Genomic DNA, 15,866 nt, shown 5'->3' on the forward strand with positions numbered 1-15,866 from the left:
TGCCATCCATGCTGAGGGAAGGCCCCAGATTGAGGATGGGCGTCCGAGGAGAGCCGCACTGCAACAACAGAACGCACGTGAGAGGTGGGCCGGGCGCCGTCCGACACGCCCTGCTGTGTCAGAGGAGAAGGAGATGACAGCGAGGTGGCCAGGCCCGGACCAGCCCTAGACGAGAGCACTGCCCTGGCGGCAGACTGTCTGGACTCGCCTGGCTGTGAAGCGCTCCCCTGCTGGGGTGAGTCGGTGGGGACCTCGTGCGTCCCTCCCACCAGTACCACCCTCCCCACCACTGTCTGCACTGAAAGCTTCACCAGGGCGTCCCCGCGGGTGGCAGCCTCTGCAGCAAAGACCCAAGGGAAGGGCGTGCAAGAGAGCTCTCATCACCACCAGACAGGCGCTTCGTGGGGGTGGCCTCTGACCCAGGAGGTCACCTCCACGTCTCACAAACAGGGTTTTCTTCAGTTTCCTCCAGGAGTGGTAACAGGAGGTCACGTTTTAGCTTCACGCTTCCCCACGTTGAGATTACAGCCACCGCGAGAGATGCTTCCAAAAGTAACAGACCTCATGTGTTCCCGGTGAAGGCACCAGAACTGCTGTCTGGGGAAAGCTTGCTCGTTTGTCGTTTTTAAACAAAAAACCCCAGATGCCTCATTTTGAGAGAAACATTTTCAGAGAAACTGAACTGAGCTGATGCAAAGGCTGGCTACAGCAGTGATTAGACACCATCATAACCTAGGAGCACGGGCACACGTCCCTTTGCAGGGGACGAGCCTGGCACTCCCCTCCAGCACAGGGCACCAGGCCGAGACCAGCACACAGAGACTGGTACGGAGCCGTGACGCTGTCCAAGAAGCAAGATGACAAGTGTGAGATCTACTGGCTCCAGAGGGATCCAGTAGAAAGGCGCCTGGGCACCAACCTGCACCCCCCCAGAGCTGACACCGCAGCCTCCTGCTGACGGACAGCACCGAGCCGCCGCCCGGGGTCAGCAGTGCCCGTGACACTTACAGCTGGCCAGGACCAGAGTGTGCAGAGCACATTGAACCAGCGAACCAGCACAGCAGTGGAGGCCCGGGAAACTTTTCTTCACTTGAGCTAATGGCACCAAGCCGGCTCTCCTTGTCTACGGGGCGGGGGGTGGGCGTGCTCACTGGTGCTTGCAGCTACCAGACAGCACACAGCACTTCTCACACAACAGAGAGGTGCAGATGCTCCGCATCACACAAACCGCCAGCACCAGGAACTCCAGCCTGCACCCAAAGTGGCCGTGGCAGCCACGCCTCGAGTCCCATGCCAGGACAGGAGAGCCCTCGCCCCGCCGAACCTCCAGTGGCCCTGCAAACAGATGGCCCCAGGGTACGCGCTCACCTTCCCCTCCTCCCTGGGGATGAGCACACTCTCGTAGCGGCTGCGGCACTGCTTGGAAGAGCGGTAGATGCGGCTGCAGGAGTTGACGACATCGCTAACCAGGTCCCAGTTGGGCGTGTGGGCCGGGGACACGATTGTGAGGTTCAGAGGCAGCTCCAGCAGCTGCTTCACAGCCTAGAGGATCAAGGTCAGGCCCCGGAGGTCAACATGCTGAGCGTCATCAGGCTTTCCCATGGTCAGAGTGACGAGAAGCACACGGACGTACATGTGGGAAGGGTACCCTTGGGATCAGGCTCACCTGGAGCAGCGCCCAGTCCTCGCTGATGAGCCACTCTGGGTTGTCAGGACCCGACTCAGTGGCCGGTTTGGCGAAAGTGGGCAGAGGCTTGGCGAACTGTGCCTGCTGTTTCAGCAAGAGGTTCTTCTTCTGCTCCTTCCCCTCCCGGCGCATCTTTAGCAGGCCCGGGGTCGCACGGTCGAACAGTGACCGCGGGGGCACAACGGCCTCCCCGTGACGCTGCTTCTTTTTCCTGCCTGCGGCTGCGCAGAGAGGCCAGCTCAGTCACCAGAGCACCCCACCCGCCTCAATGCGCCAAGGAAGGAGACAAGGAGCCAGCGAGGACATCCCGCCCCCCGGCAAACACAAACCCCTCCTGTCACTGCTTCCACTGTGGAGACCGGGCACGCCAAGGCTCCCGCCTGCTCCTGAACACACAGTGCCATGGCACGTGGGTGTAGCCAACAGTGCCCACCTGCGGGGTCCGTCCTGTGCCGCCGGCGCTCCTTCCTCACGTACACGGGGGGCAGCTTGGACTCAGGGATGGGCGTGGTCTCATACATGAGACACATAACGGAGTCGATGTAGATGTCATTGTCATCCTGGGGTGGTGTGGGCGGGGTCCAGAGCTGCACAGCGAAGGGAGAGGCATGAGCTGTGTGCCTCGTGGAAGGCAGCCAGCGCCACAGGAGACGAGGACCATGGGGCATGGCACTCACCGGCATGACTTCCGTCTGCCCGTCTGCACCTTCATAGATATATTCCTGAGGGAGACAGAGGGGAAGCTTTCAGTTGGACAGCCGGCCTGTTTCACACCACAAGCTGCCTTCACAACTCTTCAAGCTAAGGGCGAGGGACCCCTGCATTACACTACCAGGGAAAGGACATGTGGAACTGAAACACTGGGCAGCGGTTCTCTACAACGGTCCCCTGCGGGCCCGAGCCAGCGCGGCAGCATGGGGACACGTGACAGGCGCTCACCGAGTTGTAGGCGTCCTCCCTGGTGTAGGTGAGCAGCTGCTCCTGCTCCAGCTCCCGCAGCGCCCCAGCCTCCTGCTCCCGCAGCGCCTGTAGATTCTGGGCCTCCCAGGCGCTCACTGCGGTCAGCACGGCATCCTGCCGGGAGACACAGGCCCAGACATCATATTCAGCAGCATCCCCACCCAGGTACACGTCTGCCCCAACCCCCGTCTCTCTCAGTCATGCAGAGGACCCTCTCGTCCCAGTCATGGCTCCACTCTGAGCTGTGCCTACTCGTTTTCCAGAACTTCTCCTCTGTCCATCAGGAGCCTCTGTCAAGCCCCATGATGCTTCAAAACACTTGAAAACACCCACACAGGATGTCCTGACCCTCACTGTAGGTGAGCTCCTGCACTGGGGGCTTGCCCTCAGACACCAGGTGGGCCACACCCCTCCAGAGATGAGGCTGCAGAGGCCAAGCCCCGCCCCCACCCACTGGCGGGAAGGTGGACTCACCTCACTGGTCCTTTCCTTTCCGTGGTCGATGGCAGTATGGAATAATTCCAGGTAGTTCAAAGCATATTTTTCAATTGGGGTAAGCTGTTTCAAAATATAAGTTTTAGATATAATTACCGCAGGTTAACAAGAATTAAAAGTCCCTCACAAGCCCCACATACACGTCAATCAAAAAAGTGGTTGTTCTTGGCCAAAGTAAACGAGATGGCTCATGAACAAGTGTTTAGAACGCAGACTGGCGAGGAAAAAACTGTGGAGAACAGACAGGAGAAGACGCCCACCTGCTCCATGAAGTCAGCCAGCTCCTCCAGCTGCGAGGGCTCCTGGACCTGAGGGCTGTCAGGGCCCGGTGATGCGGGCGCGGTCTCCCCTGCGGTCTCCTGCACATCTCCCTCCAGGTACTCGATGCTCTTCAGGGCCTGAGGAATGATGGGCTTGGGTTGGATGCTCTGACAAGCTTTTCACCTTTAAGTCAAGGGGTTTTGAAAGAGCCAGGCCCCATGAAGCTGGCTGGATGCCCACCCTGCCCGCCGAGCCCCTAGGGAGACACACTCCTTCTTCAGGAGCCCCTCACACGTGGACCCGGGCAGTGAGGGGTCAGGGAGTGGACATGAGACTCGGCACCATGCTGGACAAGGAGGAGCCAAGGCACACAGGCTGACACGCACGATAAAGCTCCTGGACTGGCCACAGAGCGAGACAGGCGCATCATCTCACAGCTACGCCCACCGCCGCCTATGGGGCCTGACGGGGGACCAGCTCTTCGCGGTACACAAGACACGGGCTCACCTACAGCATAGCCGGAGGCGACCACCTAGCATCAAAGCAGCTGAAACCAAGCCCACAGAAAACGGGACAGATGACAACAGGCACGTCACCACGGTTCAGGAAATGCAGATCAAAGGACACTCTACTGTGCACCTGTCCCCACAGCCAGGGGCACACGCCTGACAGGGCTGCAGACGTGGGACACGCTCTCTCATCAGGACGGCCACACCCTTTGTTTAGAGGGTATTAGTTAAGACACAAAACAACCTCCTTCCAGGGCAATTTGGCAAAATCCGCCGAGTTTAAAATACAGCACTGCTCCACGTTGTACAAACACACCATTTCCAGACAAACTGTACAGGTGATCGAAAAGAACAAACACTGAGACACCGAGAAAACCAAAGGGGAACGTAGTGCGGACCAGGGTGAGCGCCTCTCTCCAACAAAACACAAGAGCTCCGACCACATGATCGCGACGCCCGCGGGGCGGCTGGAGGGCCAAGCATCTCTGCCCCTCAAAAGACAGCAGGAAAAGGGCAAACCTTGCCTGGGGGAAGATTTCACATGGGTTCAAGAAAAGCCTTGCATCTGAGACACACAGAGAGAGACATACTGGCTCCCAGGACAAGGACACGAGCAGAAAAGGGCGCACACTCGCCAACCAAGACGACACGCAGAGGAAAGCGCAGCTCAGAAACCAAGCCGCCAGCAGGGGCCGCCCCCGCTCCCGCCCCACTCCTGCGCTGCTGGCAGGGCAGGGGCACAGCCAGCTCGGAAGCTGGCAGCACCTGTGCAGGGACGCCTGCTTGCCAAAGACCTGGGGCCTCACCCCAGGGCACCCTTGGCTGAAACGCACTGTGTGTCTGCCAACAACACGGGCAAGCGGCCACAGGAGCATGACCGTGGTGAGAACAAGAGTCGCTGTGCAGGACAGGAGCCAGACCGGACAGCGGCCCGCCACGGTCGCCTGCGGGCAGCGGAGCTGCACTGCACCAGGGAGCAGAGTGCGGGCGTGGGTCTCGGGCCCTGTGCGCAGCCCCTCGCCCGCAGGAGCTGAGCAGACAGGAACCCTCTCCCTGTGCCTTGTGATTCAGTTGTTGCGCAAACCCTGCCACGAGGACCCGCTGTGGGAAAACTGCAGCCACGCCAGCGCCCGATGCGCTACAAGCAAAGGGCGCCCTCCCCGCACAACTGCTGCAACTGCAGGGCCGACAGCAAATGGGCTGCCCCCCAGGGCTGGGGGGCGTGGGGGCACACTGCCCTGACCCTCACTCACACTCACAGAGCCTATGACTCCAACTTCAAAAGCCCCTCCGCCCTCAGCAGTCCACACTTGTCTGCACTGCGGCCAATAGCGGTGTCCACACTCCTGGCCTCTGAACCGGCTCCACAGAGCCAGGCGATCACTCTGAATCACATGTCCAGCCACCTCATCTCCAGCCCCCCTGCTGCCCCCGGCACCGTCAGACCCCTGCTGTGCGCACGGGAGCAGGCCCTGCCGAGCTGTCCCTCTGCTCGTGGCTCCCCTCCCTGGATGCCACCCGCTCTGTCCCCTAGGCCTGGCTGCTTAGCAAGGCCCTCCCCCACAACTAGAATCTGCCCTACTAGACTCCCGTGCTGTCTTGCTGTCTCTCCCCTAGCAGAACACAGGGCTCAAGAGCCTGAGAGTTGTGTCTTTTTTTCCGTGCTAGATCCCTACGCCTACAACAGCGCCTGCCACAGCAACACCTGCGCCAGCACGTCTGCAGTCTGGGTGCGGGGACGCCACCACATCGAGGGGGACAGAGCAGGTGTCCGTGCAGCTGCTCCCATTGCTCACATGCACACACACCTGCATGCATGCACCTGCACCTTGGTGCCTCATGCGCCTCCAGGACACTGTGACGTGCAGCAGAGGTCACACGGTCACCGCCAAGAGGGTCTGTCCCTCTCCTGTCCTTCCCTGCCACTGGCTGGGTCTGCGTCCCCAGCACAGGAAGTGCTGAGACACTGCTGGGGGAGGGACACGACCCACAGGACGCGCCCGAAGGGGACAGGAGACACCCAGGTGGCCTCATGAGGGTCTGTGCGGACTGATGTGTCACCATAAATTCTTGAAGCTTTTACCACACACCTTGATTGCTTCTCAATAACAGAACACCTAATGTTTAAAAATGGAAGAAGCAGCAGCGAATCCTCCTCACCACAGGCCCAGCCGCCAGGAGAACCGGGCACGGAGGGCGCGTGTCCTGGGGGAAAGGACCAGGAGGAGCCAGCAGGGCCTGTGAGAGTGGAAGCGGCGGGGCCCTGTCTGTGCCCACCTCTATGAAGGGCCGTGCAATTTTGGGTGCGATGGTTTCTGACACAGAAGGCTCCTGGGAGAGGACGACAAACTCCTCGGCTTTCACTGGGAAGCCAGCATCGTCCATGGGGGAGTACACCTCGAACAGCTCCTGGATGGTGCGCTGAACAGAGAGATGCCGGTGACTGCCCAGGAGCAAAGGCACAGCCTCAAGCCCGGCCAGAGCTCAAGAGCTGGGCGCCCAGGGAAGCGTCAGATGACTCCTCGCTGAATCGCACGAAGGCCACACCCGCCCGTCCCTGTGCAGGAAGGTACCTGCGTCAGGAACGCCATGGAGTAGTCGCTTCCCTGAGCAGCCACCTCCCGGATCAGGTCTCTGGTCCCGTTCTTCAGAAGTTTCTCTTCAATGGAGTTGCCGCTCACAAGCCTGCAAACCAAACGCACACACGCACGCAGACAGCTGCGCCTCCCGGAGCACAGGGCTGCGCAAGCAGCACAGCGCGGCTCGGAGGCCACCTGGCAGAGTGGGCCCCTCCCAGGTGGGCTCTGCGACGCTTCGAAGCACCTGAGTGCAGCGCTGCTCGTGTGCTCCGTGTGAGAGGCCTGACAACCCACTGTGCCCACCGCCCACACAGCACGGGGCAGGCCCCCGGAGCCCCTCTGGCCTGCCGTCTGGCCCTCCCCCACTAGCCCCCACCTGGAACCATCCCACCCCAGACTCATCTCCAGCTCCTGTCTTCAGCGGCAGTAAGCTGGCAGCACCGCACTGCGCGCTCCTGCGCACACACGTGCGCGCCCCACACGGGCCGCACCTGTACACGTGCACATCCTTGCGCCTCCCGATCCTGTCGCACCACTGCTGGGCCTGCGCGTCCAGCACAGGGTCCAGGTCGTGGTCGTAGAACACCACCGCGTCGGCCTCCACCAGGCTCACGCCAGGGGCGCGGCTCCGCGTGGAGAGGAGGGCACAGAACACCCGCCTGTCTCTGTTGAAGCTCCTCATCAGCTCCTACGATGACAGGCCTCGGTCAGGATGCCAGCGCTCACTGGTTAGCGAGCGTTCCACGATCCCACGCGCAAGTCACACCCGACTTTTGGCCTTTGATTCTGGCTCTTCAGTGCACTTGTGCCCTCGCTCATGTCCCCACACACAGTCGGGTTCCAGGACGCGCACTGTCAGCTCAGTTCGTAGGCCCCCCAAGAAAGCAGTGTCCTCTGGGGGAGGGAATCTGTGCTTTTTCATGTCCCCCCGGGCAATGCCAGGGCACTTTACAGCAAAAGCCCCTGGAGTAAGGCTGAGGGAGCAGGGACACGAGCCAGGAGAGGCCCCTACGCCCTCTCAGGGCCAGCAGCTGGGACGGCCTCACTGAGCGTGCTCACTGAGCATGCCTCCTCTGCCACCCATGTAGCCCCAGGACAGACTGTAGCAGGTGAACAACCCTCCTCCTCGCAGAAATTATATCTGCAGCTTGCTACTCCGCCACCCAGAGCAGTGGCTCCCTTCCACACCACTCCGTGTGTAGACAGCGTGGGGGCACGTGGCTGCTGTGCCACAGAGTGTGATGTGGGCACCGCGGCACACGCCAGCTGCTCGCCTTCCTCCCTCAGGAACGTTCTGCCACACCGCTCACCCAACTCCGTGGCGCTGGGGGCTACTCAGGTCCTGGCCCAGCCCCTGGCCCAAGAGCAGCTCATTCTCCCCACTCTGCTCTGGACACAGACCTCACCCTGCCTGGGGTGTCACGTCTCAGGGAACAACAGTGCGCACCGGCCTGTGGGAAGGCTGGGGGTGCTCAGAGAGAGCAAGGCCCTCCAGCAGGCTGCACAAACGTGCGCCCAGCAGCAGCCAGTCAGAGGCCTGGCGCCTAGCTACTCAGACAGGTGGAAAAGAGCCCAGGACTCCCACAGGCATGGTGTCCACTGTGAAGGAGGCGGCTGCGTTTCCTGGCTCACCATGGCCACCTCCTGAAGCACGCCAAGCCTGTCCTGTAGTGAATGTACAACGGCAGTTTTGATTCTGCGACACTGGGTCAACTGTGCATGTCTTGAGTGAAATGACTTATGAAAAAGAAGTATCGGCCCTTCTGGTGTGGCTCAGTGGATTGAGTGCGGGCCTGTGAACCAAAGGGTCGCCAGTTCGATTCCCAGTCAGGGCAGATGCCTGGGTTGCGGGCGGGTCCCCAGTAGGGGGTGCATGAGAGGCAACCACACATGGATATTTCTCTCCCATTCTTTCTCCCTCCCTTCCCCTCTGTCTAAAAATAAGTAAGTAAAATCTTTTAAAAAATAAATAAATATCAAAGGATGGAGCTAAAGACTCACACACTTGAGTTCAAAGACACAGAGATGTCTCTTACCCCTTCTGTTCAGAAGGGCTGTGACCACGCTGGATTCACACAGCACTGAGGGTCAGGCTAGACCCTGGTGAGGGAAGCAGACATCTCCCTTACCTGGCGCTGTTCGCTGTTGGCATTTTCATCAATTCTTATGTAGGTGAGGTAATGGAAGTTCAAGAACATCTCTAAAATATCTAACATGAGAACCATCTGGGACAGAATCAGCACTCGGCGTCCTTCTGACTTCAGCTTCTGCAGCAAGATTGCTAAAGCTTCCAGCTTTCCTGCGAAGGAACAGCACCGAGCATCTCACCACCAAAAGCAGTGGGCGTGGTGTGGGAACGTGTGCACGGGCCTCCTCTCGTACCTGAGTCAAACTGGACCAGCCTCAGCTCAGGGAACCGCAGTGAGCGCAGCGCTGTCACCTGCTGCAGCTGCTGGGCGTAGGGTGCCGTCTGCTCCCGCAGACGGTGCCTGAAAACCCTCATTCTGTGGCTGTAGAGGGAGGGTGGCCGTGCTACCCACAAGGACGGGGGTGCGGCCACCACTGGTGGGATCACGCACACCACCCTGGAAACAGAAAGCAGGCTCGTCACACGTGGCACCTTGGCATCTGCCCCGTGGAGCACCTTGGACAGAGTCACTATGGAGGACGAGTCTGTTGGCCCACCCTCCCTGTCACAGCAACCACATGACCAGGTCGTGACAGTCCTGGCCCACGAGGGCCTCCCAGGTAGACACACCAGCTTCAGCATGGATGCTCACGGCCTACTTCCCGTGAAGGACAAGACTCCCAGTGGGGACTTTGGGACGCGAGTGCTCTGTCTCCTGGCCAGTCTGGGGGAGAACATGGGCCCAGAGCTGCTGCAGTCACTGTGCCACGAGGAGGGGGGGGCAGGCAGTGGGGGAGGGCCCACGTCACAGCTGGCCTGGCACCCGCCTCCCAGCCTCCAAATGCTACCTGCACGAGAAAAGCCCCTGCCCTGGAAGTTGGCCCAGGCCGGGTCCCCATGACTTGATACTAATGGCCTGGAAGCCAAAAGCCACCCATCAGCCAAACACTGATGAATGAAATCCAGGAGCTGAATAAATAAGAGAGATGTTCCATGTTCATGGAGAGACAGACAGACTCAACATTGTCTGGTGCCAGCTCTTCCCAACTTGCTGTAGACACTCAACACAATCCCAGTCAAAATCCCAGCAAGTCATTGTGTGGATACCGACAAAAGCTGGTTCTAACGTTTACTTTGAGGCAAAAGACGCAGGACAGCCACACACACTGCAGGAAAACAGAGCGTGAGGACCAGCTACGCCCGACTCCAAGACACCGACCACGAAGACACAGTGACCGAGACAGTGGTGCTGGTGGGAGACAAGCAGACCCGTGGAACAGAGTGCAGGAAACAGACCTGCCTAATTACAGTCAACTGACCTTTGGCAAAGGCACAAAAATGACGCTACAACAGAGAAAGAGTCTTCAACAAATGGTGCTTGAGCCGGATATCACACGCAAAACACGAATCCACACGCAGACCTTACACCATCAGAAATACTAACTCAAATGGATCACAGACCAAAAGGCAAACTGCACAAGGATAAAATTACTGGAAGATAACATTCAAGAAAACCTAAATGACCCTGGGTTTGGTGACGACTTTTTAGATAGAACACCAAAGACATAGTCCGTGAAAGAAGGGATAAGCTGGACTTAACACCAAAAACTTCTGTTCTGCAAAGGTTGCTGCCAAGAGAATGAGAAGCTACAGACGAAGCTACTATTGGCCGAGACACACCTGGTAAAGGACTGTTGTCCCAAACATGCAAAGAACTTGTAAGACTTGACAGAGAACCACCTGATTAAAAAACGGGCCAAAGACCTTCACAGGCCGCTCACCGAAGATGATGTGCAGGTGCAGACTAGCAAACGCAAAGGTGTTCCACATCCTGTCACTGGGAAGCGCAAACTAACACAATGAGACGCCAGGGCACACCTGTTCCAACAGCCGAGCGCGGGGCCCAGCGCAGGGACCACGGGGAGCGACCAGAGCCTCCCTCACTGCTGGAGGGAGCAGGCGGGCAGCTGCTCAGGAACCCGCTGGTTTGTTTCTCACAAACCCGATCGCACTTTCAGCACGTGATCCAGCAATGACACTCCTCGGTCATTTACCCAAAGGGGCGGGAAACTAATGTCCACACAAACCCCCGCACACACACTTATAGCAGCTTTGCGCCCGATCGCCAACCCCTGGGAGCCAGCAAGGCGTCCTTCAGCAGGCGGTGGGTAGATGAGCTGTGGCCTGCCCAGACCTCGGAGTGTCCTTCAGCTAACAAGAAATGGGCTATTCGGGCACGAGAAGACGAGGAGGAACCTCAGCTGCACATCACTCAGGGCGAGGAGCCCATCTGAAAGGCTATGTGTGCTGCCAAGGGAATGAGGAGACAAGCCACAGGCAGAGGCAAAGTATTTGCCGAGACACACCTGAGAAAGAACTGTTGTCCCAAATGTGCAAAGAACTCATGTGCATGACACATTCTAGAAAAGGCAAACCGGTGGGAAGGGCAGAAGAGCAGGGGCTCCCAGGGTCAGGGAGGGGGGACGAATAGGCGAGCACAGAGGCGCACCTGTCGATAACGTCCTGGAGGGACTCCTGACGTTGAGTCAGCGTCACAATCAGGTCCTTCTGACTCTCTGAGGGGGACGTGCAGCCGCTCACTGGCCCGGCCACCTTCCCGTGCCTGCTCCCCAGAGCCCTGAGCCCCAGGACCTGCTCTCTGCAGGCCAGGGAACAGACCCCCAGCAGGTCTGCGCCATAGATGGGTGCCCGGAAGCAGTGCCGCTCGTTGACAGAGTAAATCTGGTCCAGCCGCTCTTTCAAAAGTCGGGTCTTTTCCTCCTGCATCAAACAGTGATGAAAATGGCCAATGAGAAACAACAGGCCTGTTGGCAGTCTGCTGAGGTCCCCAGGGTCCCTGGGCGGGTCCTGCTGTGCAGAGCGCACCCCCAGGCAGGGCCTGTTCCACAAGACACAGGGACAGGAAGCAGTGAGAAAGCAGGCGAAATTTCTTGAGACTGAGTGTTTCACATGCCTGGAAGGTGGGCAGAAGAATATAAAAATATGTGAAAAGCCCAGTTGCATTTCATTAGGAAAGTCCTTTCAAGGGACTACTCAGAGAACATGTATGAATGACCCACGACATGGACAACAGTGGGGGGCGGGGCGGATGGGCAGAGGAGGGCAAAGCAGGGAAAATGGGGACAACGGTAACAGAATAACAACGAAAGATGATTAAGAGAAGGGAAAGTAGTTCTAAACTTGTGTCCTGCAGAAACGTCCTGTCGAGGCGCAGAGGAGCTGGCAGAGCTGTGGGAGCGCGCCCAGCGCTGCACATACCTGGGTGGGCCCTCCGAGGGGAGAGGCTGGTTTGGAGGCCATTCCGGCTTCTCCCACAGTCAGGGGGTTGACTGCCACTCGACCAGGCACACCGACTACAAATCAAAAATCACAGTTGGCAACAAAGCTCCGGCCCTCAGCCATTCCACGGACCCCCCCTCCACGGCAGGCTCTCAGGATCGGCGCCACTGCCCGCCGGTGCAGGTCCGGGACGGGTGCCCTCACACCCAAACTGGTCAGAGCCAGCGGCGCAGCGCCCTGCTCTCTGGCCGCTCTGAGCCCAGGCACCAGTCTGCCTCTTCCCTCTGGCGAGTGCCCGTGTGCACCAGACTCGGGGCCATCCCCGTGGCGTCGGGCCCCAAGGGCCGGGAGTCAGCATTGCCCTCCAGGGCAGCACAGAGGGGCCCAGGGAGCAGCCAGGGCCACGCCGTGTGCCCAACAGACCCATGCTCAGGGGCCAGCTCACAGAGGCCTCTGAGGCTGGAGGGGCCAGTGGAGGGTGGTTGGGGGCATGCGTGACCCCTGAGAACATGGGCCCCCCCAAGCTCCCATGTCTCCTCCCAGCTAGGGAAAGCCATGAAGGCCATCATTAAATGTACTGTGGGAGAATGGCCAGCTCCTCAGTCAAGGAATAGCCAAAAGGAAACCTTCCCGGGATGTGAGCCTGCACTGTGAACAGCTGGTTTCTGCCTTCACACAGCTTCTTTGCACGGCCTGCTCTGAGTTCTGCACTCCAACTCGGCACTGGGAAGGCCTGTGTTGCGGAGACTCCACAGACAGGCCTCCTGGTGCCCCAGCATACCCATGTCGGTCGCAACCAGTCCTCCAAGTTATTTCTTTGGAGTTGGCAAGCAATGACACACGTTCTGCCTTTTGCCTTTTCTAGAATGTCACAGAGCTGGACTCATACTTGGCTCTTTGCATAACAGGAGGGCTGAGGTGGTGAGGGTAGAGCGTGGCCGGGGAGCAGGCCATGGACAAGGCAAGAGGCAGCATGGGCCAGGCCAGAGGGAGGAGGGCTAAGGCCTGCCTCATTGCCTGTCCCGGGGGAAGTTCTAGCACCAAAACAAAAACCTAAGGTGGGTAGAGGCAGGTGATAGCCAGTAAATCTGAGAGCAAAAGAGAAATGGAACAAACCAAGCGGATACAGCCACAGTGGGGCCTTCAGGCTCTGAAGCACCACAGTCAGAAACGCCCCCACCACCCAGTTACCTTCTAGGCAAAGAGAGCCAGGAGGAAGCGCCGCAGCTGGTCTCCTTCCTGCTCAGGGTACTCTACCTGGTGGGGTCACGGGGGCAGGGCCCGGGCCCCCGGCTGGGGGCTTGCTGCCCAGGGCGTTCAGGGCGCCCGCCTGGGACACAGTCTGCATCACCACAGGGCCCGGAGGGCGCAGGTAGGGCTGCCCGGGCGCGGACACAATCTGGAGGACGCTGCCTGCAAGCACACGTGTGCCAGGGGTTGGTCTCGGTGGGGTGCCCTCAAGGTACCCCCTCCACAGGGGCAGACGCAAACGAGGCCACTCAATGAAAACCCAAAGCCAATTTTACCCCAACGTGGCAAAGCTCAGTTACTTGCAGGAAAATGAAAACACTGTTCACAATGAACGTAACTCTAAGGAACAAAGTCGTCTGTCTTTATGTCCAAAGACAGCTCATCTCTCCCCGCTGATGTCTGTCAGTACGATGGGCACCCGCTCAGGCTCCGTCACATCTGTCTACCTGAGTCACAGATCACGCCCATCAGCTGGATGAAGAAATATCTAAAATCTTGTTTTTTAGCCCAAATGCTGCAGATCTGCTAAAGGAGCTGGCCACTTGACCTCTGGTGTGGGGGCGTCCCCCCACCTGGCTGGCTGTGGAGGAGGCCCTCACATGCTCCAGAAGCTGGAGTGCACTGGGCACAGCAACCCAGGCCTCGCTCCTTCCACCGGAGACTTGGGGGGCACGGCATCAAACCCACGGCACAGACTCTCCGCTGCGGGCTTCCTGGGCCTGCCCTCTGCCGACAGTAACCCTGCAGCGACCTTCCACCCTGACCAGGGCTGTGAATAGCTTGCCCTATGGACAGGGGGCTGCCGCTGACACCACCCTTGAATCCAAGCCTACAGCTGAAACGGACACAAGTAACTGGACTGTGACCATGTGGTCACTTGGGACTAACTTGAGCGTGCCACTCAAACTGCACCCCCCTTTTCTTCAGAAAGCGGCCACTCAGTGGACACATCGCCCTTGGCCACGGGCCTGGAGGCTCCAGTCTAGAGTTACCTGAATGTGTGTAAGACCACAGTTTACCCCACATGAACTGCCCGTCCGCTGGACTTTTAAGACAAGTCACCTCCCAGGAAAGTTAGAAAGTAGCAAACGTTCCTGTTTTGATTTTGAGAACAGGGGACATCCGTCAAAGGGAAGGGTTTTAGACATGACCACCACCTACTGAACATGTGTTGAGGAGGGGCAGCCAGGTGACACGCACACTACCCCCCTGGTCCTCCCAGCACCCTCTGAGGGCACACCCTCTGAAGTCAAGTTCACTGTGGCATTTACAGGGAGGCACCTGAGCTGAAAGTCACCGCAAGGGGCAGCCGGCAGCTGCCTGCTGTCTCCAGCGGCAAAAGAGCCCATAGTGCGGTTCTCACTGGGACCAGGAGCAAGTGGCCTCTTACCTTGCAGCTGCAGGGGCTGGCCAGCCGTGAGCTGCCGCAGCTGGCTGTGGGACAAGGTGAACTTGTTCCCCTGGAACTGCAGCGTCACTGGGGTCTCCGGCTGGGCGACTCGACTCGGCGGTCCTGCGAGCGAAGCCAGCTGCGCTATTTTGACCACCTCCCCACCTGCAGGAACACAGAGGAAAGGAGATAACACTCCTGTGGAAAGTGTGCGACTGTGTCGCTAACAGCTGTTTGTCACACAGAACGACCGTGGCAACTGAGCGGTCAGAAGAACATGGGTTACACACCGCCGACACGTTCAGAAAATAACTATTGTAATAGAAAAGAGAAAGTTAACGTCAGACTTCAGTGGTTTACTTCTGTAATTATAACTGGTAGAGGTTTTAGACACTGGATAGTAATACAATTAACCGAACTATGAAGGGACACTTCCCTCTCCTCTCCAACCAGCACATGAGTAGCAGACACCAGGCACAGCAGGAGTCTACCTGTAACACGCCCTGAAAACCCTTGCATCAACCTCTGCTTCAGAGAACCCCCGGAAGTGTCCAGTGCACGTCCGGGCCGGCTCACAGGGTGAGCTGGATCTGCCGGGACACAGGTCGAGGGCAGACACGAGCAGCATCGCACCCACGGCCTCCTCAGCGCTCGAGTCCGTAAATGCAGCACATGGACATGGCTTTGAGACGCAAAGACTCACACTGTTCGAGCCAGATCGCAGGGTCCCATCTGCACGCTCACTGTCAAGAAGTGAGAAACTACACGCTGCTTAGAGCCTGTTTTTGAGAACCGAACCCAGATGGAGTCACATGCATCTCATTCAAAAAGGCTGTATTTACAAAGGACTAAAAACGTTTCACCCAATGGTTGACATGAGAGTCTAAACTTCCCTCCCAGGGCAACCCATGCAAGAATTGTTAGTGATAGGATACAGAAGACAGTAAGCAAAAGACAAAAAAACCACCCCGGTCTCTTGAGCACAGAAACCGTGAACAAGGGCAGGAGAAGGAAATAGGAGACGCAAAGTCTGCACGCACAGAGCCCCCTGCCAGCCCTCATGGCCCACGCAGTGGTGAGGCCACCAGACTGACTGCACCCTGGCTGGCCGCGCTGCTGGCACAGCTCCTGGGGCACAGCCGCGGAGGCCCACCCCGGGCCGGGCGGCACGTCCCGCAGGCAGTGACCCGGCAGTGACTGCTCGCAGGCGATGGACGAGAGCCCAGACAGGGCCAGCGTGAGCGTGGTGAGCCCTCGGCACCCCACCCTCTCTCACCCTCTCCTGAGGCCTCCACACAGCCGGCCA

The 15,866-nt window shown here is 58.8% G+C and overlaps 1 protein-coding gene and 1 non-coding gene across 17 annotated transcripts in view; both read right to left on the reverse strand.

Moving 5' to 3' along the window:
* Nucleotides 1-15,866, reverse strand: part of EP400 (E1A binding protein p400) — an 82,784-nt gene that overhangs the window by 18,199 nt on the left and 48,719 nt on the right. For 15 of the 16 annotated variants that reach the window (XR_008427411.2, XR_008427412.2, XM_053929043.2 and 12 more), the window contains 16 exons: nt 14,561-14,725; nt 13,177-13,332; nt 11,899-11,993; nt 11,129-11,400; nt 8,874-9,076; nt 8,621-8,790; nt 6,983-7,179; nt 6,486-6,597; nt 6,190-6,333; nt 3,403-3,540; nt 3,122-3,205; nt 2,627-2,761; nt 2,365-2,409; nt 2,121-2,274; nt 1,667-1,908; nt 1,369-1,542 (listed from right to left, as the gene is read on the reverse strand). Coding sequence is in view for 14 of the 16 variants with exons in the window: in XM_053929043.2 (XP_053785018.1) it covers nt 1,369-1,542; nt 1,667-1,908; nt 2,121-2,274; nt 2,365-2,409; nt 2,627-2,761; nt 3,122-3,205; nt 3,403-3,540; nt 6,190-6,333; nt 6,486-6,597; nt 6,983-7,179; nt 8,621-8,790; nt 8,874-9,076; nt 11,129-11,400; nt 11,899-11,993; nt 13,177-13,332; nt 14,561-14,725 (2,486 nt within the window). In the remaining 2 variants the exon portion in view is untranslated. The remainder of the gene's footprint in view (nt 1-1,368; nt 1,543-1,666; nt 1,909-2,120; nt 2,275-2,364; nt 2,410-2,626; nt 2,762-3,121; nt 3,206-3,402; nt 3,541-6,189; nt 6,334-6,485; nt 6,598-6,982; nt 7,180-8,620; nt 8,791-8,873; nt 9,077-11,128; nt 11,401-11,898; nt 11,994-13,176; nt 13,333-14,560; nt 14,726-15,866) is intronic. The other variant, XM_053929037.2, reaches the window with a different exon arrangement.
* LOC112310951 (small nucleolar RNA SNORA49) lies at nt 7,343-7,474 on the reverse strand. Its single transcript, XR_002975447.1, has one exon. It is a non-coding gene; the product is annotated as a small nucleolar RNA SNORA49 (small nucleolar RNA).

This window comes from Desmodus rotundus, chromosome 7 (assembly GCF_022682495.2).
Source record: "Desmodus rotundus isolate HL8 chromosome 7, HLdesRot8A.1, whole genome shotgun sequence".
In the NCBI taxonomy this organism is placed as follows: Eukaryota; Metazoa; Chordata; class Mammalia; order Chiroptera; family Phyllostomidae; genus Desmodus; species Desmodus rotundus.